General features: G+C 46.4%; 2 protein-coding genes across 10 annotated transcripts in view; one reads left to right on the top strand and one right to left on the bottom strand.

Moving 5' to 3' along the window:
• The window catches only part of ANAPC15 (anaphase promoting complex subunit 15), a 58,406-nt gene extending 40,028 nt beyond the window's left edge, over positions 1-18,378 (top strand). Inside the window, exons 1-6 of one of the 8 annotated variants that reach the window (XM_073879649.1) lie at positions 15,099-15,162; positions 15,731-15,871; positions 16,565-16,694; positions 17,374-17,433; positions 17,761-17,898; positions 18,037-18,378. In XM_073879649.1, the coding sequence (XP_073735750.1) occupies positions 15,765-15,871; positions 16,565-16,694; positions 17,374-17,433; positions 17,761-17,898; positions 18,037-18,096 (495 nt within the window). In that variant the 5' untranslated portion in view covers positions 15,099-15,162; positions 15,731-15,764 and the 3' untranslated portion in view covers positions 18,097-18,378. Of the gene's footprint in view, positions 1-15,042; positions 15,163-15,518; positions 15,699-15,730; positions 15,872-16,342; positions 16,428-16,564; positions 16,695-17,373; positions 17,434-17,760; positions 17,899-18,036 lie in introns of those variants that run through there. The other 7 variants (XM_073879650.1, XM_073879647.1, XM_025894105.2 and 4 more) reach the window with 7 other exon arrangements.
• A 98-nt stretch (positions 18,379-18,476) lies between these two features.
• Positions 18,477-23,759, bottom strand: LOC112840692 (transmembrane O-methyltransferase). Of its 2 annotated transcripts, XM_073879652.1 has the most exons (5): positions 23,311-23,759; positions 23,158-23,199; positions 21,137-22,395; positions 19,855-20,051; positions 18,477-19,358 (listed from the first exon to the last, which is right to left on the bottom strand). In XM_073879652.1, the coding sequence occupies exons 3-5, from the start codon at positions 21,393-21,395 to the stop codon at positions 19,038-19,040; spliced, it is 777 nt and encodes a 258-aa protein (XP_073735753.1). In that variant the 5' UTR covers positions 21,396-22,395; positions 23,158-23,199; positions 23,311-23,759; the 3' UTR covers positions 18,477-19,037. The 2 variants fall into 2 exon arrangements, with proteins under 2 accessions (XP_073735753.1, XP_025749880.1); XM_025894095.2 differs by having other exon boundaries at positions 21,137-23,759.
• Positions 23,760-23,769: the final 10 nt, after the last annotated feature.

The following is a 23,769-nucleotide window of genomic DNA, read 5'->3' as shown; positions in this document are numbered from 1 at the left end:
GTACATTTTTTTTCCAGTTCTGCTATGTTTTGCCAAATAATGCAAATAAAGGAAATATAATATTTTAGAAATAAGAGTATCATGCTACCCCATTCCAACAGAGATATGCTTAAATTTTTCATCAGAAGTTCTTCCTAGCCATGTGATGAAGCAGGTATACAAATCATAAATGATGCAAAAAGGACAAACATAAGATTTCCATTGCTTTTTTGAAAAAAGCTAAGCAAAGACACAAATAAATCTATAAAGGCAGTCACGCCTGGAGCAATGCTGAGAGCATGCCCAGAACCAAGGATTAAGATTAATCTCATCCTGTGCAATGGAGGGGGAAAAGGCCTTTCCCATGTGGGAGTTAAGAAGGGAACAAATTCTTTGACCATTGAGAGGCGAGGACTATGTCTCCTCCCCTTGAACGTGGACAGGCTCTGTGACTACTCTGACCAATAGAATATGGTAAAACTGATGCTTTGCCTGTTTCTAGGTCCAGGCCTTAAGGGACAATGATGGACTAAATGTTTGCATCTCTCCAAAATTCCTGTGTTGAACCCTTACCTGCCCTGCACCATGTGATGATATTAGGAGGTGGGGCTTCTGAGAAGTGATTAGGGTTAGATGGGATTAGTGCCCTTATAAGGGTCATGAGAGCACGTGCTTCCCCTCTCTGCTCTCCACCATATCAGGATACAACAAGGAATGGGCAGTCTGCAACCTGGAAGGGGGGTGTCCCCAGAACTCACCATGCCGGCACTTTGGTCTTGGACTTTCAGGCTTCAGAACTGAGAGGAATAAACTTTTGTTGTTTGAACGCCCTGTCTATATGGTATTCTGTTACAGCAGCCCAAACTGATCAAGACAGGGACTAGCAGCTTCTACTTCTATTTCTTGGAATATTGGAAGATAGCTATTAAGCCACTGTGTCGGTTTGTTTTTTAACTTTGCATTTTGGCATAATCTTTGACTTACAGAAAAATTGCAAAAGTAGTGAAAAGAGTTCCCACCTTCTTTGCATCCATGTTCCCCAAATGTTGACATCTTACATAATCAACGTACATTTTGGCCAGAAAATCGGAGAAGTGATGGCCCTTTCAGAGTGTATCATATCAAGGGGTATATGACGTGCATGATGTCTTATTGCTAGCAATCATTTGGTTAAGGTGGTTTCTCGCCATATAGTTATTAGTTCTCCCTTTGTGAGCAATCAGTATTTTGTGGGAAGATACTTTGACATGATGCACAATCCTCATCACACTGTCATCCACTGATTTTAACATCCAATCTTGCCTGCAACAGTAAACCACAAAGCTAGGGGATGTTGCAGCAATAGCTAACGGCTAATACCACAAGAGTCAGTATGGCCTTTGTCAGGCTCTGATAAACAATTTGGCTTCTCACCTTAATATAGCCAACATAACACTTAATTCTACTGAATTAACAAAGTATTTCCACAGAATTCCTCATCACTGCAAGGGATGATCAAATTATTTGATCATTGAAGAGTTTTAATCTGGGGAGTGACCTGATTCAGTTGGCAGTTTTGAAAGATCTCCTGGCTGGTGTGTGCAGGAGGGATTGGGTGTGGGCGGGGCGGGTGGATCTGGTAGACTTCAGGAGTCTGGGCTTGGGTTGATGGTGCATTGGATCAGCAGGGTGGCAGTAGGGATTTGGTCAATACATCAGTTCAAGGTCCACTGAGTGCCTACTGTGTGCTAGGCTGTTCTAGGTGCTGGGGCTCCAACAGTGAACGAGACCAAGTCTCTGCTCTCGTGGAGCTGACATTCCAAGGAGGGCGGGGAGATGGGAGAAAACAAATGGAGAGGTACATGGTGATGGTGCTCTGCAGAAATAAAGCAGGGTAAGGGAATAGAGAAGGATAGAGGAGGGTTTTTTTTTTTTAAGATTTTATTTATTTGAGAGAGAACACAAGCACAAGTGCTGGGGGGAGTCCCTCTCTAGAGAGACAGGGAGAGGGATAAGCAGATGTAGACTCCCCGCCCAGCAGGGAGGCCCACATGGGGCTCGATCCCAGGACTTGGGGATCATGACCTGAGCCAAAGTCAGATGCTTTAACTGACTGAGCCCCCCAGGCTCACCGAGGAGGGGCTATTTTATATAGGAAAGATCTACAAGGTGATATTTGGGTAGAGGCCACAGTGAAGTAAGTAAAAGATCCCAGTGGGTATGGAGGGTTGTTTTATACCAGTCTCAGCCTATCAATAAGCAATGTTGTGCTTGGACTGGCCCTGGCTCTTGTGGTTCTTATTATGAATGTAAGACACCTTTCAGCAATCACCTTGTGGGAGCTTTGAAAAAATAAAGATTTCTTAGAGAACCTGAAAATTACACAGCGAGGGCATCGGTAGAGAAAGCACATGGGCCTGGGGTTCTGCTTTTATTGGGGTCAAGGGTGGGGGCCTAGAGTTTCCTTGTATTTATTTATTTATTTATTTTAAGATTTTATTTATTTGAGAGAGAGAGCATGAAGAAGGGCAGAGGCAGAGGGAGAAGGAGAAGCAGACTCCCCGCTGAGCAGGGAGCTGATGCTGGGCTCCATCCCAGGACCCTGAGATCATGACTGGAGCGAAAGTCAGGTGCTTAACCCATTGAGCCACCCAGACACCCCTTTTATTTACTTGTTTGTTTGTTTGTTTTGAAAAGATTTTCTTTATTTATTTGGGAGAGAGAGATGAGCATAGGCTCACTCTTTATTGGTGAATTTAAAACATAAGAGCAGGGGGCGCCTGGCTGGCTCAGTCAGTATAGCATGTGACTCTTAATCTCAGGCTTGTGAGTTCAAGCCCCATGTTGGGTGTGGAGCCTACTTAAAATAAAAAAACAACAAAAAAATAAGAGTGGGAATTTAAAGTGCGAGAAGAGAAAAAAAAAGTGACCCAAATGGTCAGTGGAAATCAGCCAAGATCTCTAAAACAAAAGAGCCTCAGTTGGGGGTGGAGGTGGCCTGGCTCTTTATCTAGCACATGTGTCTGGCAATGTGTTTCTTGGAGATGGCTGTCCTTGAAGTGGATGTCTCAGTAATCAAAGCTTAAGTCAGGCACTTGGGTTGCAAAAAAGAACAACCAACGGTCAAGGTTTACACTATAATCTATCCTGTGATGCTTGACATGGGAAACAAAGGCAGAAGAAAAATTATTAAATTTCCTTACTACCTACAGCCCATTGACAAGTCCTTGAAACAGGCAGAGTGACATTCCTCTAGGACTCAACTGCCTCAATGTTAATACTTTGCTAAAGGCAAAAGGCAATCCTAGCCCAATCCCCACTCCCCACTAGGATCCTGTAAGTCTACTTTAGCATATAAAAATTCCTTTAGAAATTTTCTTTATCTCTACCCCCAAAGATACTTGGTGGCAATCATCCCCCAAGCATATGGTCCACTGATATACATTTGAAGGGTCTAATGACTAAGGTTTTATTAGATGGTAATAAATGACCTTTTCCCAACAATAGCCAGCCCCCTCAAGGTCCTAGAAATCTTGCTTCCAAAATTCCTTAGAGATTTATGCTATCCATAACCCCCTCCCAACTTGAAACTATATAACGGGCCTCTCCTCATGACCCCGGTGCATCTTTTTCTGCCCACGGGTCCTGTCCCTGTGCTTGAATAAAATCACCTTTTTGCACCAAAGACGCCTCAAGAATTCTTTCTTGGCCTTTGGCTTCAAACCCTAATGTCTTTCCTACATCAGTGCTGAGGTGTCAGAGCCAAAGGTGAGGAGATTAACTGGCAGGGTAGCCAATAAACTAAAAGTCAGGGTTAGGGCACCCTGTAACCCAGAAATTACACTTCTCAATAGGATTATAGTAACAAATGCTATAATAATTATACAGGCAATAGTCTGAAATCCAGTCCAGAGTCATTGTCCCAAACTTGAAAGGTGCAGCCATGAAAACAGGTTAGTGATCTCAGGGGCTTAGCAACCTGTTCAAGGATCTGGATAATGTTGTAGAATATTTTAATGTCTTGGGCCATCTGGCATAAGTAGGTTTGAACCTGTCCTGAGTTGGTAGATTGCTCCATATCTCATCAAACTAGTCTCTTAATCTTGAGAATAATCAGTTCAGTTAGAGGATTATTTCAGGAGGGGGTGATGAAGGTTGGTTCTCCAAGTTAGGCCTATGTGGTATAAGTATTTGCATTGGGTATTTAAGAAGAGGCATTTCTATGGCAATAAAGAAAAAAAAACAAGGTTAATGGTTGGAGCAGATTATAATCGCAGTTTCTGAGTTCTGAAGGCAGCCAGGTGAGATTTCTAAATGTTGGGCTTGAGGGCGCCTGGGTGGCTCAGTTGGTTAAGCGACTGCCTTCAGCTCGGGTCATGATCCTGGAGTCCCGGGATCGAGTCCCACATCGGGCTTCCTGCTCGGCGGGGAGTCTGCTTCTCCCCCTGACCCTCTTCCCTCTAGTGCTTTCTATCTCTCATTCTCTCTCTCTCTCAAATAAGTGAATAAAATCTTAATAAATAAATAAATAAATAAATAAATAAATAAATAAATAAATGTTGGGCTTGAAGCATCTTCAGATGGAGCGAGGGCAGATGGTGGCAGTCTAATAGATTTTCCTGGTTTGCAGTTTAAATGTTGCTAGTGACCTTTCTGAGTGACCCACACAACAACAGGCATAGAGACTGCCCATACATGAGCTGCTGTGGTGATTTCTCTGAAGTTTATTTCAAGTTGTCCCAATTAGCTTGCATGGTTTTAGGAAAAAGGCAGTTTTGGTTCTCAGTGATTCCAAGTCAGAAGGGTGGGAGAAAAATTGGAAACATTTAGATTGGAGAGTTGTAGCCAGATATTGGAGGAAATAAGAATCAGTGTCCAGTCCAGTTTACAGATAGAAAACAAAACCTCAAAGACAACAGGTCTAGAATCTCATATTTATAAGAGTGCACTATAGCTTTCCACTGAAACATTTTTTTCTCTCTGTAGTCACCCCTGTTTCTATCAGAAATAATCAAAGAGACTGATTTGATTGCAAAATAAATCTAGTCTCATTAAACTTGGCCTGATGATTTACATAAATGCAGCAAGAACAGTGATTGACCATATAGGTTCTTTTTTGTTTTTTTAAAGATTTTATTTATTTATTCATGAGAGACAGAGAGAGAGAGAGAAGCAGAGGGAGAAGCAGGCTCCCCACTGAGCAGGGATTCCGATGCGGGACTCGATCCCAGGACCCTGGGATCATGACCTGAGCCGAAGGCAGACACTTAACCATCTGAGCCACCCAGGCGCCCGACCATATAGGTTCTTTTATGTTTGCTTTGCTGGAACTTTTCATAAGATATCTCAGACAACTTTTAGAAGACTCTGGAGGCTAAGAAGCCAAGCCAAGGATCTGCCATCAGACTTCTGCAATACCTCTAGATTTGGGTGAATTCTTCCCTTCTTGAGGTTCCCCAAAATATCCTGAAGTTCCTGGGACTGCCAGAAATGACCTTCCTTATGCACCTCATACGGCTGCTGAAACCCCATAAGCAAGGTACTAGGCTGATTTTTCCAAGAGGCTTTATTGGCTCCATAAAGTCAACTGTAGTTCCTTAAATCTGGTATCATATTTGAGCCTATGCATATCTCTCTAAAATATGACATTCCAGGGGTGCCTGGGTGGCTCAATTTGTTAAGCAACTGCCTTCGGCTCGGATCATGATCCTGGAGTCCCGGGATCGAGTCCCATGTGGGGCTCCCTGCTCGGCGGGGAGTCTGCTTCTCCCTCTGTCTCTCATTCTCTCTCAAATAAATAAATAAATAAAATCTTTAAAAAAAAATAAATAAAATATGACATTCCAGTCAAAGCCTTGGTAAAATAACCAATTTTTCCAACTGTTACAAGGAAAACAGATCCATATTGAACTTATGCAAATAATTATATTGCCATGAAAATAAGAATCCTTGCTGAGACTTTCCAAATTCTGGAGAGATCAAGTAGGAAGAAAAAGTAACTGTTTCATCTTTGTTCACAAAGATATACTTTACCAAATTGTTGTCATAGCTAGTTTAAGAGAAAAAAATCTTTAAATCTGGAAAACAAAAGATTAAAGAACCAGCAATGTTTTGAACAAAAAAATTATAATCATCGTCATCTTTTAGTCCTATGTAATTAATTCTTGATCTTTTGTTAGCGCTTTTATGAATCCAGCTTTTCATAAGAGTTTGTAAATTCTTACCCAGTTCAGTGGTATGATCTGAAAGTGGTAAGACATCTGTACTTGTCAGAGTCCTTTCCATGAATCTTCTTGAAGAGGAATTACTTTTGCAAAAGAATCAGAATAAAACAATAACTGCCTGTAAATGAAAAAAGACTGAAAAGTGCCCATAGTTAAAAAAGTCTGATGAGGGTCCATTTAATGAAATCAACAAGGAAATTTATTTATTTCTGTGATACCTGACATTTTAAGATGGTAACTGAAATTATGACTGATAATGTTACATATTGGACTTTTAGGAATTTCATATAATTTCTGCAACCCTTATATTACTAACATATATCCATACAAGGATATCCATAAAGAAGGTTTAGCATTATTTTTTACTTGGCAATACTTCCCCTGTTTTAACACATCAAATAAGCCCAATTCACTAAATGTCTTTTTTTATAGAGAGAGAGACAACAAATTTGAGATGTTCCAGGTGCCCTTTAGAAAATCCCAAAGGTACTTCCAAGTTAAAAAAACTTCATTTAGAATTTGATTTGGGGAAGTTTGATTTTTGTCTTTATTTTTCTCTTTCCTGTTATGAAATAATCAGGTTTTTTTTTTTTTTTAAGATTTTATTTATTTATTTGACAGAGAGAGACACAGCGAGAGAGGGAACACAGCAGGGGGAGTGGGAGAGGGAGAAGCAGGCTTCCCGCGGAGCAGGGAGCCCGATGTGGGGTTCGATCCCAGGACCCTGGGAACATGACCTGAGCTGAAGGCAGACGCTTAACGATCGAGCCACCCAGGTGCCCCAGGTTTTTTCTTTTTTTAATGTTAGGAAAAATTTACTTTCTTTTTCCTTAAGAAAAATGCATCTTCATACCTCAAGCCTTCTCTTAGCCAAAAACATATCCTACTTTCCTTGCATATAGAGTCTTTTCCTTTATTAGTTCTAGTAGCTTTAGCTTTAATTACATATATTAATTAGAATCTTAACCCTTAGAAAACTTAATTTCTAGTGAAAACTAAAAGGCAAGTAGTTGTGAACTGTTACACCAGCGTTCTTTAGATTGGCAAATTTATGCGTGAATTTAATAGTTTCTAGTCACATACATTTCCCCATAGCACAATTTTTCAATGTGGCACAAGACATGTTTACTAATAGACCCAAATATCTTGAGTGCTCTGTAATGAGAGATCAAAAGTAGGTAAACTTAGACTTGTTTAACAATTAATGTTTCAGTATTTCATCTTATTTGGAAATAATCTAGACAGTCAATGAATTCTCATCATTTAACATAACTTAGCAGAATTCTTTTTTTTTTTTTTAAATAACTGGCTACTTTATTTTCAAGGTTGACAATTCTTTTTTTTTTTTTTTAAGATTTTATTTATTTATTTGACAGTGAGAAAGGGAATACAAGCAGGGGGAGTGGGAGAAGGAGAAGCAGGCTTCCCGCCGAGCAGGGAGCCCGATGTGGGGCTCGATCCCAGGACCCTGGGATCATGACCTGAGCCGAAGGCAGACGCTTAACTGACTGAGCCACCCAGGCGCCCCAGAATTCTTTTTTTTTTAACTTAGCAAAATTCTAATGGTGAAATTTATCAAAGATTTGTGAAACTGTGTTTTTTTAAGATTTTACTCTTTTTAAGTAATCTCTACACGCGACGTGGAGCTCGAACCCACAACCCCAAGATCAAGAGTCACATGTTTCACCAACTGAGCCAGCCAGGTGTCCCATGAAAATATTTTTAAGTAGACATGCTATAAGACACAATTACTGCTGAAAAATTCACCTAAAATCTCTTCTCCCACTTACCTCTAAAGAAAGTACTTGCTCCCAACAACTATGTTTAGATTACCCCAAAAAACTTCATTAGACACTCTACAGTCAGTCATCATCCCAAGCTACTTCTCTTCCTGACAAAAGGTGTATTAGAGATAACATGAATTTGACTAGTAAATGCAGGTAGAATAAAAGTTGTATGCCTGCATTATATTTAATGCTAATAACTCTGAAGACATACCTATTTTAATTAAACCAAACTTAAACTAGCTTTTATTTACCAAAGATTATTCCAGATCATATGAACTTGAAAAACATTTGGGTGGTTTCTGTATTTCTGGTTTTAGGAATACTTACTTCAAAAGTGCTCATTTTTAAGCCAATTAAATAGAGCTCTTTTACCAACTAATTTTGGCAATGCCGTCTTCGTAGGGAGAGAGGGAGAAAAGACCACATGTACATATCATACATCCATAGACATTTATAATCATGTAGAGATACACAGAGACCCTATAGCTTCTGTTCCAAAATTTTAGCCACAAATCAGGTACATTAATATAAAACTAGTTTATACATAACAATTGAATCCACACTGGCAGATGGAACAAGTTAAGGTTGCCTGCTCCAATGGCTAAAGCTTTTTACTAATGTTTGTGAAGACTTTTTAAGATTTGTATTTGTCCTTGACAAGTAATCATAAATTACTTCCTTGGGTATTTACATTTCAAAGACATGTTCTTCAAGGAACAGAGAAAGAATGTAAGTTTTCTCCTTGGAGTTTTAGTGCCTTTTGGATGGTTTGATAGTCTCCATAAAATATAGTAGCATCAACCTCTAATTAGGGGAGCACCTGTAAAAATAATTCTCTGGACTCAAGGTCAAATGGGGCCACTTCAGGAATGGAAATGAAGAGGGAGTCATCTGGGTCATTATGGTCATGAAAATGATAAACCCATTGGATCATGCTGATTTTGTGCAGCAGGAGATGGGCCCCATCTTAGTGTTTTCCATTCACTGTGAGCCTTAGCAGTGATCACTGTGATGGAAGGATGAGCATGGAGCCAGGCAATAAATACCCAAGTGAGGACAGGAAGGGACCTGGTATGAATATCGGGGGCTCTAGGGGCCTCTGCCTTCCCATTTCCCTCTTCCTCCTCACTGGAGGCCTCAATAACCCTATCGGTCCCCTCAGTGGCAGGGATACCTCTAGAAGTGTGCTTGTACTTCTGCCCCATTCAGGGGAAAGCCGAGGGGTTCAGGATCTGTGGGATCTTGGTGGAAACAAGCACATAGCCTGGATAAGAAAGTTATGGATTTTATGGTCTTTAGAGCAACTGGCCGGTTGATGCATTTTGGCAGCTGTAAGTAACAATTCAGAGCCCATTCCAAGCAAACAAGAAAACTCTCAGTAGCCTATTAGTTCCCCTCTCTCCTTCCTGCTGCATAAAACTTCTAAGGAAGGTTTGAATTTCAGTTAAATTTTAGTTTTTGATCTCAGTTTCTACATTTTGGTTTTATCCCATTACCTTCATCTTATATGTTGTTACCAAAAATTTTAGATGACATCACTGTACACCCTTCTTGCTAGGTGGCTGTTTTCCTTTCCAGGGTGTCCCAAGAGTCCTCTCTGGATTGGAGTCTGCCTCCACTAGCATGATATACAGAGGGTCTTTGGGAAAAGCCCCTAGGCCTCTGAGCGTAATACCAGTCTTGGCATGTTGGTATGCATGGCATTGACTAACACCCAGGAAGTGTCCATGGGCTTTTACATTTATCAAGGAGCTGGTGTACCTCCTCAGTCTTCTTAGGAGGCACTGGCAAAGATATTCAAGACATGTATATTTGTCCATTAATTTTTTTAGTAACATCACACCAGGGATTGGTAGTATCCCATCAGGTCAGGGGTTGAAGAGCAACAACAGTGGGTACCAGAAGTGGTATCACAGAGACTCTAGGCCTCTGTTGTATTCTCTCTCTGGAAGTGCCATTGATTTCTGGTTGCAAAGCTATTTCACTCTTCGGGATTAGGACATGTAGTGCAGGCACGACCCACTGACTCAGTGGTCACAGGTGGAGGTCTCCTGTCTTCCTCTTTTCCTTGTGCCTTTAGCCCAGAGCCTCTCCTTGGACAATGATAACACTCTTGTTATCCAATCTCCTGTCCTCAACTCCCCTAGGCCATGAGGTGTGAAGGATCCTTTCACACTTTAATGGTCAGTTAAGGCCTTTATAATTAGTAGTCTAATCATCTCATTAGACCATATGGTCTTGATCACGGCACTCTGGGGAGATCATTGGATTATTTTTTTTAAATTTTTTATTGTTATGTTAATCACCATATATTACATCATTAGTTTTTAGATCATTGGATTATTATGGCAGCTGTGGCCTTTTGGGTTGGACACCACACACCACAGAGCGATATGCAAAAGCACAGAGCAGTATGAGACCCCACAAATGGTCCTTCTTTCTCAGACAGGGTTACCCCTCTGAGGGAGGTGGTTTGTCAGCAAGTTACAGGTGAAAAAGGGCATTCCCCTCAGGAAACTGCACAGGCTTCATGCTATCCTGCCAGCCACACCAACTGTTTTGTGCCGGCCTCAGCCTATCAATAAGCAATGATGAGGTTGGACTGGCTCTTGTGGTTCTTATTTTAAGATGCCCTTCAGCAGTAACCATCAGGAGACTTTGAAGGAAGGGTTTATTACCTACAGAACCTGGACATTACACAGCAGGCCTGGGGCCACCCAGTGAGGGCATCGGTAGAGAGAGCATGTGGGCCTGGGGTTCTGCTTTTATTGGGGTCCATGGTAGGGGCCTAGGATTTTTTTTTTTAAGATTTTATTTATTTATTTATTTGAGAGAGAGAGAGAGAAACAGCATGAGAGGGGAGAGGGTCAGAGGGAGAAGCAGGCTCCCCGCTGAGCAGGGAGCCCGATGTGGGACTCCATCCCAGGACTCTGGGATCATGACCTGAGCCGAAGGCAGTCGCTTAACCAGCTGAGCCACCCAGGCGTGGGGCCTAGGATTTTGAGGGCTCAGTCTTTATCCGGTGAATTTAAAACTTAAGAGTAAGAATTTAGGGGCACCTGGGTGGATCAGTTGGTTGAGCAACCGATTCCTTTTTTTTTTTTTTGACAGAGAGAGTGAGTACAAGCAGAGGGAGCTGCAGGCGGAGGGAGAAGCAGGCTCCCCTCTGAGCAGGGAGCCCGACAGGGGGCTCCATCCCAGGACCCTGGGATCATGATCCAAGCTGAAGGCAGACGCTTAACCGACTGAGCCACCCAGGTGCCCCGAGTGTTCGACTCTTGATTTCAGCTCTGGTCATGATCTCACAATCCTGAGATGGAGCCCTGTGTCAGGCTCGCACTCGGTGCGGAGTCTCCTTGTCCCTCTCCCTCTGCTCCTTCTCTCTCTCTCACTTTGTCTTAAATTAAATAAATAAATAAATAAATAAATAAATAAATAAATAAATAAATAAAATCTTAAAAAAAAAATAGAGTGAGAATTTAAAGTGAAAGAAGAGGGGCACCTGGGTGGCTTGGTCGGTTAAGTGTCTGCCTTTGGCTCAGGTCATGATCCCAGAGTCCTGCTCAGCGGGGAGTCTGCTTCTCCCTCTCCCTCTGCTCCTCCCCCTGCTTGTGTTCTTGGTCTTGCTCTCTCTCTCAAATAAATAAATAAAATCTTTAAAAAAAAATAAAGTGAGGGAAGAGAACAGACAAGTGGCCCAAATGATCAGTTATCAAAATCAGCCAAGATCCCCAAAATAAAGGAGCCTCAGGGGAGAGGAGGTGGCGTGGCTCTTGGTTTATTAAAGATAGCTATGGATTGGATGCCTCAGTAATCCAAGCTTAAGTCAGGCACTGACTTTACAAAAAAGAAAAGAAACCAACAGTCAGTTTATGTGGCCAGAGGGATGTGTCCCAAGCAGAGGGAACCTTATGCCCGAAGGCTCTGGAGCGGGAATGTACTCAGTGCATTTCAGGAACAAGTAGCAAGGAGGTATTGTATTTGCATCGCTCAGCTCTCGCCCTTCCCAGATCCTGGAGAATTCTCTGCCCAGAGCCACGGATTTCCCTCTCCAGCCTATGGGCTCTGTCTGGACTTATTTCTCACTGTTGAGAAATCATCCTACCTCTTGCTTTCAGCCCAGGGCTGGCTTGTGTAATACACAATGAAAGAGCAAGTAGTATCTCAGGACAGAAGGGCCAGGTCTGAGGAGTATCTTCCAGGAACTCACATTAGAGCTGGAGACATGTTTGGGATATTATGTTAGAGAAAACGGAAGCTGGGAGATGAGTGGAATCTGCCTGGGTCCCAGCAAGTCAGCAGTAGGGCCAAGGTAAGGCCCAGGATGCCTGACTTCCACCCTGTCCACTCCATCTCAGGACCACCAAAGCCCTTCCCATCTGAGTCCCCCTAACTTTCTTTCTCATCTCTCCTTCTCTATCCCCAGATACCTAGTTCTGCCCGAAAGGATTTTCACTATTCTTCAAACACATCATCATCACCTTTCAACTCCATGTCCTTGAAGGTAATAATGCCTTTTGTACAGCACCTTCTCTCACTTGTGTACCAGGTAAACTCCTACTCATCCCTCAAGGCCTCTCAAATGTTTCCTTCCCTGGAACAATAGTCTAAACTCAGTTTCTCCAGAACCCATTCATCTCTCCTTCCTCTGTGCTCTTATAATACTCTCCACATATATTGATTTTAACATTTACTACCCTCTCCTATAATTGTCTATAATTGTTTTAGTCCTCATTGGATATATTTTTCTCTAGGACAGGGATTGTTTCTGCTTCTGTCCCTAGGGCCTAGCATGGTATCTGGCATTTTCTTGGCAATCAATAAATGTTGACCAATAGTGGAACAAATGAAGGAAGATGAAGCAAATTTCTTAACCTCTCAGTCTTAGTTTTATTATCCTTGAAATGAAAGGAAGTTAAACACTAAGCAAGGTTAAATGATGGATAATGAATGTAAAACAAATATCACCATCATTGACTGAGTTGCCCAAGCCAAAAATAGGGAATCACAAAAAATTTCCACTTCTCCCATTCCCTTTTCCCCTCCCCCCAGCTAACCAGTCACCATGGCTTGTTGAACCTGGCTGCAGACCTTGGTAAGAAACTCTAGCTTACAGGGGAATTTCCATTAGGTCAGAAGCATGGGAGGCAAGGGGTGTTGGAGGTAGGAAGTCTATAAGGAAAAGAAGCAGGACAAGAGACTCATGGGTACATGGGCCACAAGAAGAACAGATAAGGGATCCAGGAGAAGCGAGAAATCAGGCTGAGTCCTGGCGACATAGAAACCACTCAAGTCTGTGTGCTCAAGAAATCCTGGTGGACTGGGGAAACAAATAGAAACAATGAAAACAATTTGTACAGAACGATGCTGTAGTAGAGCACTGCCTCCTTCGGGATACCCCTTCTTTACTCTGCTTACAGGATATCACCCAGCTTGCCTGCTTTTCTACTTATATTTTTGGCCTTCCTCAGTCTGGTTTGCTGCTTCTCCTAGTTTCCTTAAATGCTGACTGTTGCAGGAAACTATTTTCCATCTACACTCACTTCTTTGATGACCTCATCTAGTCTCATGGCTTTAAATGCCATCTATGTACTGATAACTCCCAAATTGGTATCTCTAGTCTAGATCTCTCCCCTGACCTCAGACCTCCTGCTCCCCCCTCCTCCTGCCCTCTCACCATCTGTACTCCAATGAGCATTTCAAACTCCATACATCCAAAAATGAGCTCCAGATAGTTCCCCCCACAAAACAACATCTCCCTTGTCTTTCACATCTCAAGAAATAGCAACACTGGTCTTCCAGTTGTTCAGTCTTAAAAATTGGCTCCTTTCTTCCTCTGATACTCCACATCGAATCTGTCAGCATGCTCTCTTGTCCCTACCCTCTAAATATATTCAAAATTCATCCACTTCTCATCCCCCACCTCTGGATTATTGTAATAGGCTCCCAGTTGGTCTCCCTGCTTCTGCCACTCTCCCTCCGGAATCTATTCCTCGTAGAATAGCCAGAGTAACTCTGTTAAAATGTAAATCAGATTGTGTGGATCCTCTGCTCAAAACCCTTCACAGGTTTCTCAACATGGAGTAAAAGCTAAAGTCATTATTGTGACTTGCAAGGTTGTATTGTCTGGCTCCTGCTATCTCTCTGTCCGCCTCTCCTGCTCTCACCATAGTACTCGATGCTCCAGCCATTCTAGACCCTTTGCACTTGCTCCCTCTCTGAAATGCTCTTTCCTAAATATCAGAACAGTGGGCCCCCCCCCCAAATCTTTTTCTTCAGACCTTTACTCAAGTTATCTTCCTAGTAAGGTCTTCCTTGCCCCCCCAAAATAAAACCTCTCCCCTCCCCATTTCTCTGATTTATTTTTTCTCCTAGGTATTTACTGCAGTCTTAAAACTATATATTTTATCTATCTTTTTTTTTAAGATTTTATTTATTTATTTGACAGAGAGAGAGAGAGAGCACAAGTAGGCATAGAGGCAGGCAGAGGGAGAGGGAGAAGCAGGCTCCCCGCTGAGCAGGGAGCCTGACGCAGGGCTCGATCCTGGGAGCCTGTGATCATGACCTGAGCCGAAGGCAGCCACTTAACCAACTGAGCCACCCAGGCGCCCCTTATCTATCTTCTTTGTTGTTTATCTCTCCCATTAGAATGGAAGCTGCATGGAGATTTTTGGGCGGTCTGTTTTATTCACCATTGTATAACCACTACTTAGACTAGTAACAGGCATATAGTAAGGCACTCAGGAGGTATTTGTTGAATGAATGAAAACGGTGGACATTTTCAAGAGCCAAATTTTACTCTTTAATGTAGAAGCAGACGAATTTTCCTGGGACCCGGCAGGACAAGCAGTCCTAATACTAAAGGAGGTTGCTGCCAGCTATTTTTCAGCAGGGGTTGGCAGGCAGATCCTGGCTGGGGACGAAGGGGAGGGGTTAAATGGGCTGTTGGGGAGGGGCCAGGCTGGAGAAGCCGAAGAGCGGAGGCTCAAGGAAGGACCAATAGAGTAGGCAAATTTCCAACCTTAACGATGTGACTAAGGTGTGTAACGTCACATCCGGTGTGGTGGGCGGGAGCGGGAAACAAAAGGAGAGCAAAGGCGCATGCGTTGGTGTTTCTCAGGTTCTGGCGGGCTCTTCCGCTCAGCCCGAGAGAAGTGCTTCCGGGTTGCCGCCGGCTGCCGCCTCCCGGCGCGGTAAGTACAGAAGCCAGGCTGCGGCCGCTCTCTCCCTGCCCCTTCTCTTCTCCCTCCCCCAGAGAAACCCCGTGGCCCTGCCCCGGCTCTTCAGGACCTCCACGTTCAGACGCCTTTTAACGTTAAAGAGCTCCAGCTCATTGGCCGCTTCCTCGAGGCTAAGCCCCACCCCGTCGCCCAAGATCCGTCACTCATTGGTGTTTCTTTCTGTCACCCAGCATTTCTTCCAGTTAATTGGCCCTATTCAGGCCCCGCTCCTTTCGCGATTAGCAACCCTATAAGGGCAAATGCCTATTAGAATCCCGCCCCTGCATTCTTCGTGTTGGTCCAACCCCGCGGGTTGGCAAAGAATGGGCGGTGGCTTTGAGGCGAGGGGTGGGCTTTCGGAACCTCAGTCTCTGGCCTCTCCTACTTAACGGGATTTGAGGATGGGTGCTGGTGTGCTGGTGACATTGGCCGGGAAGCCGAGGTTCACGGAAGGGCAGCGGCTGGCCCAAGATCGGTCACATGAGTTTAGGGCAAAAGCAGAACTAGACGTATGTCCTTTTCTCCTGCTCATCTCCTCCAGTGCCTGGCCTCGACTTCTTCCCGGTGGGAATTCGATGCCCCAACTCACTTGTGATCTAGAGCCAGTCGTTGCCTGTCCCAGGGCCTCAAAATTTTCCTGTGAGGTGAAAGGTTTTAATTCAGATTCTCCGGGACCTTTCTGGTCAGTCCCCTCAGCTGCTTAATCCGTGCCGAATTTACTTACTCTCTCACATGATAGTTCATTCAGCCTTCCATTTACTTACTTATCCATTTAGGCCTTTAGAATGTCTTTCTGAACCATACTGCACGTGGTACCCCACCCCCACCCCAGTCAGCTGTGGTTCATGAGAGAGGTGATGAGTGTCCTAAATTTCTGACACTGGGTAAGTATGGTACGGATCATCGTAGAGGGGCAAAAAGTAGGTCTTACTGTTTGGAGGAGGTAAAGATAGTGTCAGTGGAGCCCTGCTACCTCTAATTTTGTCTAATTTTGTAATGCCAGTCTGCATTCTGGATTCATAACTTTACATTTGGCTTCCATTCTCTTCCCTGCCTTGAACAGTTTAAACCACTTTACTTCTCCATAAAGTAAATTAATTATCAGAATAACTATGAGGGCGTAGTATAATTGTTATTATTCCCCGTTTTACAGATGAGGAAACTGAGGCTCAGAGAGGTTAAGTGACTTGGCCAAGGTCAAACAGCTAGTAAGTGGTGGAGCCAGGATTCAAACCCAGGTCTGTCTGATTCCCACAGAGAAGAGCGATTTCCCTGCTACCTTCTACTCCACCCCATCCCCAAATTAAACTGTAACCAAATAAAACCCCAAACCAAAGACATCTGACAGCTGGATTCACCTGGCCCTTTACCTCAGTCTAGGAGCCATGTCCACTTTGTTTCCCTCACTCTTCCCCCGTGTGACTGAGACACTGTGGTTTAATCTGGATCGACCCTGTGTGGAGGAGACAGAGCTGCAGCAGCAAGAACAACAGCATCAGGCCTGGGTGAGTAAGGACCTGGCATAGTGGTGGAGCCTCAGTCAGGGAGGAGCTTTTTGCCCTGGGTTGGGAACAATCAAGCTGGGAGGCAGGAGGCCTAGGTTCACATCTTTGTATGACCCTGATTTACTGTGGGCCCATGGGACTTCTGGGCCAGACTGGAGCCTAGGCTCTTTTCCCTAAAGCATAGGAAATAGTTTTGACTTTATTGAGGACCTAGTAGATGTGATATCCTAGACTGATAGTCTCTCACTTCACCCTCACAGTAATCTTTTTTTTTTTTTAAGATTTTATTTATTTATTTGAGAGATAGCACGAGAGGGAAGAGGGTCAGAGGGAGAAGCAGACTCCCTGCTGAGCAGGGAGCCCGATGCGGGACTCGATCCCGGGACTCCAGGATCATGACCTGAGCCGAAGGCAGTCGCTTAACCAGCTGAGCCACCCAGGCGCCCCACCCTCATGGTAATCTTATGAGGAAACCATGGCCCAGAGAGTTTATGTAGTTGGATCAAGTTTGTAAGTAAGTGGCAGATGACAAGAGATAAAGGGATTGTCTCTTTCTGGAAACTGGAAGGAAGCTTCTCCACATTTAAGGGGTCATCTTAGGGGCAGAATGGGCCAGTCCCATGTCCCTGACCTGTCCTGCTTGCACCCTGACCATGCTCTCCTCCCACTTTGGCCATAGCTCCAGAGCATCGCAGAGAAAGACAACAACCTGGTACCTATTGGCAAGCCGGCCTCAGAGGTGAGTGGTTCCAGCAGGTAGGGCTTGTGTGGAGCCCAGGTGGACCAAGGCTCTGCTCTACTTCTGAAAGTCCTGCCTCTGGTCCCAGAGCAGTTGTGTTCCTCAGCTCTGGGTGGAGGCTGTAAAGGGGGTGTAGAGTGGGTGGCCATTGGACCCAGCACTAAGGTCCTGCAGAACATGCATCAGCTTCCTAGACTCAAAGGGGCGGGGCAAGGTTGGGGAATGGAGGGTCATTCATTGTTCCCAGAGACTGGCTCCAAGTGGACCAGCCCTTGAACTGGTCCAGGCAGCCCTATAGAGCCTATAGGCTCTCCCCTGCCTCACCAGCACTATGATGATGAGGAAGAGGAGGATGAAGATGATGATGAAGATAGTGAAGAGGACTCAGAGGATGATGAGGACATGCAGGACATGGATGAGATGAATGACTACAATGAGTCACCTGATGACGGAGAGGTCAATGAGGTAGGCAGGGGTGTGGGGGAGGGCCCCTACCCCTGACCCAACTGGTGGCCAAGGGTTACAGAGACTTTGGTTCCAGACGGGCAGGATCTCGGACTGGGGCTGGCTGGGTGGCTGAGGCCCCGTCCCACCCACACCCAGCCTTCTCTCCAGGTGGACATGGAAGGCAACGAACAAGATCAGGACCAGTGGATGATCTAGGTAGACAAGGCAGGGTGGCCTCAGGGAAATTCCAGGCCAGCCGAACTTACCCTGCATCCCCTGCAGAACCAGCTGTTTGCCCCACTGCCTGAAAGCTCACCCTTGGGTATTTCTTCAGCTGCTGCCAGGAACTGGTCTCCTTGGCCCCTCCCAGGCCATCAGTTTGCCCTTGAGTCCCCAGGGCCTGAGCCCAACCCACCTTTCTGCCTAGTACTTCGCCCTTTGGTTGCCAGGTATAGTCTCTTCCTAACTCCCTTTAATAAAGACACAGGACTGATTTTTCCCCCCCGTGTCTATTCCCTATTTGTTGGTGGGGCCCAGAGGAATCCAGCATCTTCTCTTGAGCTTTAGGGAGAGGGCATACAGGGGACTTAGGGCAAGCCTACCTGACCATGCGGTCCAGGGCTAAGGCAGGCCAGGGTGTCCCTGGCTCTGGGCCCAGGCTCCATCTCTGGCCCAGCTTATACTCATATATTCCTTCAGAGCCTCCCTGTTTCCTCTGATCCCACCTGGAACTGCATGGGCTGGGGAGGGCAGGCTTTCTGAGGCCCAGAGCTGGGACGCCCCTGGAGCTCTTCCAGCCAGCTTCCTTAGTGTTAAGAAAGCAGATTAAATCTCAGAGCAGCACAGGGACTCCTTTGGAGTCACCCAGAAAATCAGTGATAGAGTTGGGTTGGGAGCTCAGGACTCTTGCCTGTTAATCCATGACTCTTTTTGGAAGGAGAGGGGCCAGTGGGACCAAGCAATCTGACAGAACTTGATGCCTGAATCAGTGTGGAACAGGAGTAGGGCAAAGGTGGGAGGATAGCCTTCCCCCCCCGCCCCCCTCCCCCGAGCTCAGCATGTGTCAGGCCACAAGCAGTGGGGGGAGGGGATGTTCTGAGGTCCTTGCTTGGGGGGCGGGGTGGAGGGGTAGCAGTAAGTACCCCTGGGCCTGGACCTCAGCCAGGCCCTGCATAGGTGAGCTGGGCTATGCCGTCCTTGATGGCAGGGAAGTCTGGGAGGCCAGTGTGGTGGAGGCGGCAGCGGTAGCGGCCACAGTTCTTGGCATACTGCAGGAAGCGAGGTGCACCAGGGAAGAGCACGTGGTCAGCCAACACAGTGGCACCAGCTGGCAGCAGGGCATGGGCCTCCAGCAGCTGCAGGTCTCGCAGGTAACATCGGGGCCGGTGTGCCAGGAGCACCATGTCTGCCCAACTCAGCTGGTACTGGGTTTGTAGGCGTGGGATCACCTCCTCTGAGCTACTCACGATGAGCTCCACCTGTGGGAGTGGGAGGAGCTGGAGGTGAGGGTGGGAGGGACTGTTCTCCCACACTAAACTCCCGTAGGATCTGGCTTACTTTATGCCAAGTCCTGGCCTAGGTCCCCATGAGTATTCTCACATTTCCTCTGTCCTCAGAAAAACCCAAGAGGTCAGCATCAGTATTGTGATTTCCATTCTGCCAGTGATGAAGCTGAGATTCGGAGAATAAGTGCTTTGCCCAAGGTCATAAAGCTCACAAGATGTAGACAAGGTTTGGACCCAGATTTGCTGGACTCCAGAGACCTTCCTCTTAACTGCTCCTTTGTCATCCAGCAGCAAATACGAGCAAATGACTTGGAACAGAAGGGCAGGAGTTCATACATCACCAAGGGTCACAGTCCCCTATGTGGAGCTGCTGCCTTCTCCTAGGTGGGATTCCCTCACTGGGGGGCCTGGCTAGGGCAAGGCTGGGGGTGGAAGGGAAGAGACAAGGGTTGGGGAGGTGGGGGCTGACCGTGCGCTCGTCGAAGCCAGCCAGGCGGATGAGTTTTTCAGCTACTGCTGCCATGCGTGGGTCCCACTCCACGGTGAGAAGGCGGCCCCCGGGGGGCAGGGCACGGGCAATAAGCAATGTGGAGTACCCGCAGTGGGTGCCCAGCTCTAGCACGCAAGCAGGGGCCTTCTCCTCCACCAGCCGCATCAGGATCTGACCTGGGGGGAAGATGGCTGTTGCAGCAGACATGGGAGACAGATGCAGGGCCCCTGATAGAAAGGGATCTCAAATGCCCACCTGCCTCACTGCAACCCCCAACCAGCTGGGGTCTTCTCAGACTACAGTTCCAGCTGCCCCCACTGGTCCCCTTGCCCCTCCAGGCTTGCCTCCTTCATGCTCCTTTTCATACCAGCCAGTAGGCATCTTTCCAACAAACAAATCTGACCCTGTTGTTCCTTGGTTCCTATGATCCTCAAGGCCTTTGAGATTGAACTTGAGATCCTCAGCCTGACATTCGGGACCTTCTTGGACCCGATCCTATCCAAACTTTCCAGTTCTTCCCATCTGTAGCCTGTATCACAGCCCTCCCAAGCACTGTACCCAGAGTCAACCAAGTCAATGCTGGCTTATTCCATCATGCTGCATTAGCATATGTGACTGGCTTTGCCCCTCCCCACCCCTGTCTTTATCTGCTTGGCCAAGCTGGAAGCAGTTCTTCTAGGCTCTGTGTAAGTGTTGCTTTCTCCAGGAGGGCTCAAGCAGAAACAACCACCAGGCTTCTGAGAGACCTTCGCTAGAACTTCCAGTTTCATTCCCCCTTGTTTTATTCATTGAATATCTTTCTAACCTTGGAATTTAAAAAATTTCTTCAGACTCTAAAAGCACTTGTGCCAGGAGCCGGGACTCAGACAAAGCCAGGCAGCTGAATGGGATGTGGGAGCCTCCACGGTGTGGGGGAGAAATGCTTAGCACAGGTAATTAGAAAGTTACGGGTTATGTGCTGAGATGGTTGTCCCCTTTATATTATGTCCCCTTTGAGGCCAGCATTTGTGGCTGATTCATCTCTGTGGCCTCTGCCTCCTTTTCCCACCCAGCACCTAGTATAGGCCTAGCACAGAAGGGTGGCAATAAGTGTTTGCTAGATGAATGAGTAACTTTGCCTAGCCCCCTCATTTGCAGAGGAGAGAAAGACCCAGATAGGATCAGGAACCTGCCCAATGCACCCAGTAGGCAGCGGCAGATCCCAGACCTTCCTTACCATCTTGGGGGTGCTTCCTGGAGCAGAAGGCTAAGGAACACTGACCTTTGACAGGCCCCATGTGGCCCAGGTACTCGCAGTGGCTGCTCCAGTGGTCCAGGGTGGTGAGGATGTGACTGGGGTCCCCAGGCAGGGCATGGGTGAGCACATAGCTGAAGGCCCGCTCCTCAGTCCGCAGCCCGGAAAGGCAGTCTCGGAGGCTCCGCAGCAAGACCATACGCACCAGCAGTCGGAAGTAGTGCCGGTATCGCACCAGCAGTGTCACCACCAGGGGCAGGAAGGCCAGTGCGATGGCGGGGGACATGGTCCCTACCAGGGCTCTGGGGTGAAGGGAGGCAGGGAGGGAAACCCACACCCACCATTGCTTGTCATTTGTATTCCTATATTTTACAAACCATAGCTCAGGAAGGCTGTCTTTTGTCCAGAGTCACACAGCAGAACTGGGATTTGAATCTGAATTGGTCCAATTTCAAGCCCATGTACTTTCAAGTACTTCATGCTAGTGTGTGTTGTGCACCCACCCCCAAACCAACTCTTCCCACTTCTACCCCTTGGTCCTATCTTCACCTGGCTTCTTCCACCTGTTTCTCCTCATCTCTGTAGTCACCCCCTCTGGACTGCTTTCTGCAGACCTCCTCTGAGATATCCTCCACCCTCCCTACCCTCTGCCTTCTCTTCCCAGACCCGTTAGTGTGGAGCAAAAGAGCACAGCTTTGTAGTCAGAAACCCCTTCAGACCCTGTGTGCTGTCTCAGTAAAAGGCAATCAAAACACTCCAGGGGGTGTTAGGATGAGATTTCTTCCCATCCCTCCATCTGGTCTTCCCTGAGTGTGGGAGGAATCCTTGATTCTCTGTCTCCTCTCCAGACCTGTCTCCCCTCCCCTGCATTCGCCTTTACTGTTCTCAGAATTCCTTTTACAAGCATGTACAGACACAGCACACAGTCCCCCCATTCGAGCCTCTTCTTCCAGGCCCCCTCTGGGGGATAAGTGCCTTCTCCTCTCGAGTGCCCTGGACCATCCTCCCTTTCCTCCAGTTCTGCCCCTTGTGAGGCCGCTGGTGATGGGGACTAAAATTGAAAGTAAGAGTATATAAATGGATGTGAGTAGGTGAGTGATAGTGAGTTTGAACTGGTGTGCTTGGGAACCCACACTCAAGAGCCCTGCTTACCTGGGCTGGAGGCTCCTGCTTGGGGAAGATCAGAGCATAGGACAGGAGGGGGAGTCCTTGGGACCAGAGAACCCTGAGGCAGGCTGGACCTGCTCTCAATTATTGATGCAGAAGCTGCTGCTGTCACCTGAGACCTGCAGTTCAAGTTACTAGCTGCAGCAACAAGATGGGGCTAACTCTTACCCTTCTCGAGTGCTGAAAAAATGTACAGAACTCCAGGGTCTTGATCTGAGGGGTAATAAGAGCTACTGGGTTTGCTGACCTCTCCTCTAACTCCTTGTAGCAGAACATGGGACATGGTGTGAGCCAAGGTGATGGGAGGCTGTAATTTACTCAGTTCAGACAACTGACATTTTGTCTAAGTAAATGCCAGGGTGTGGGTCGCAGAGGGGAGTCAGATCTTGTCCCCTTCCTCCAGGAACTCCAAGTTTGGAGGAAGAGACTGATCCAAAAATGGAGAATAAAACATAATGCAGTGCTCCATGGATACAGGGACTTTGGGCTGTTTTGTGAACTGCTATGTATCTAGACAGAACAGTATATGGCACATCAGACACTCAGTAATTTTTGATTCGATAAATGAAGGAATCAACACGGGATAGGGATTAAGCACAGGGAACTGGACATGCCCAAACAATGGGATTGAAGATGGCAATCAGGAGAATACTGTTTGTAGTGAGGCTTGAAGGCAGAAGACAGACCTGGTGGGGAGACAGTGTGCCAGGCCACATGAGGAAAGTCCAGGAGGTCAGTCGGGAAACTGCAAATATTTTCTTACGGTTGGTGAGGCATCACTACAATCCCTGCACCGCCACCACCATCACTACCAGCCCCCACGACCCAAATGCTGGAATGGGAGGCAGGTGAGAGGCTCTGCAAGATCTTGAATGACACACCTGGACCTGTGTTCAGCATCCAAGGGAAGATATGGGGTGGTTCTAAGAAAAGAGCATTGTGTGTTAGATTACTATGGTTGCTGTAAAAAGGCCAGCAAGATCGAAGAGAAATGCCTGAAGGCAAAGCCTGTGAGGTAGCCTGTATCTCTTAACAGTTTTGAGCTCTGCTCCGCTTTGGTTTGTGTATGAATAAGGGCTTTTCTTCCAGTAAGTCTCCGATCCCCAGTCCAGGCTGAGAACTCCGCTGGGCGCCACACTCTATGTGTCCCCCGACTGGGGTTGGGCACCTGGGTCCAACGCTTGTACACAGAGACTTGTGTGCTCTAGGAGTGTAGGACCTCAGTCCCACTCGCCCCTCGCATGGCATTTAGGAGAGCAAATCATGATGGTATTTGGGATAAGTTCACTCACTGGCCCAGAAAGGTAGCCTGGCAGCCACGCGACCACAAACTACGAGGACCTCTGGAGCCGGTGAAAGAAGACTCACGCTCCAAGACTGGGCAGAGGCTTAAGTCATGTGATCTGCCCCGCCTTTTCATCGCATCACGTGTCTCGCATTTTGTCAAGCGAGGTGACCCTTCCCATTGGTTGGCGATGATCACGCGGTGGAGA

This window comes from Callorhinus ursinus, unplaced genomic scaffold, assembly GCF_003265705.2.
Source record: "Callorhinus ursinus isolate GAN/ISIS: 27379988/994484 unplaced genomic scaffold, GSC_fseal_2.0 scaffold35, whole genome shotgun sequence".
Taxonomy (NCBI): domain Eukaryota; kingdom Metazoa; phylum Chordata; class Mammalia; order Carnivora; family Otariidae; genus Callorhinus; species Callorhinus ursinus.
The sequence above is the reverse complement of the archived record's forward strand: the minus strand, read 5'-3'. Positions and strand labels throughout refer to the sequence as shown.

Coding starts and splice junctions, on each gene's coding strand:
- LOC112840692 (XM_025894095.2), bottom strand. CDS start 21,395: ATGTCCCCCGCCATCGCACTGGCCTTCCTGCCCCTGGTGGTGACACTG. Junction 20,052..21,136: donor CCACATGGGGCCTGTCAAAG/GTCAGTGTTCCT, acceptor TCTTCCCCCCAG/GTCAGATCCTGATGCGGCTG. Junction 19,359..19,854: donor CTGGCTTCGACGAGCGCACG/GTCAGCCCCCAC, acceptor CCACTCCCACAG/GTGGAGCTCATCGTGAGTAG.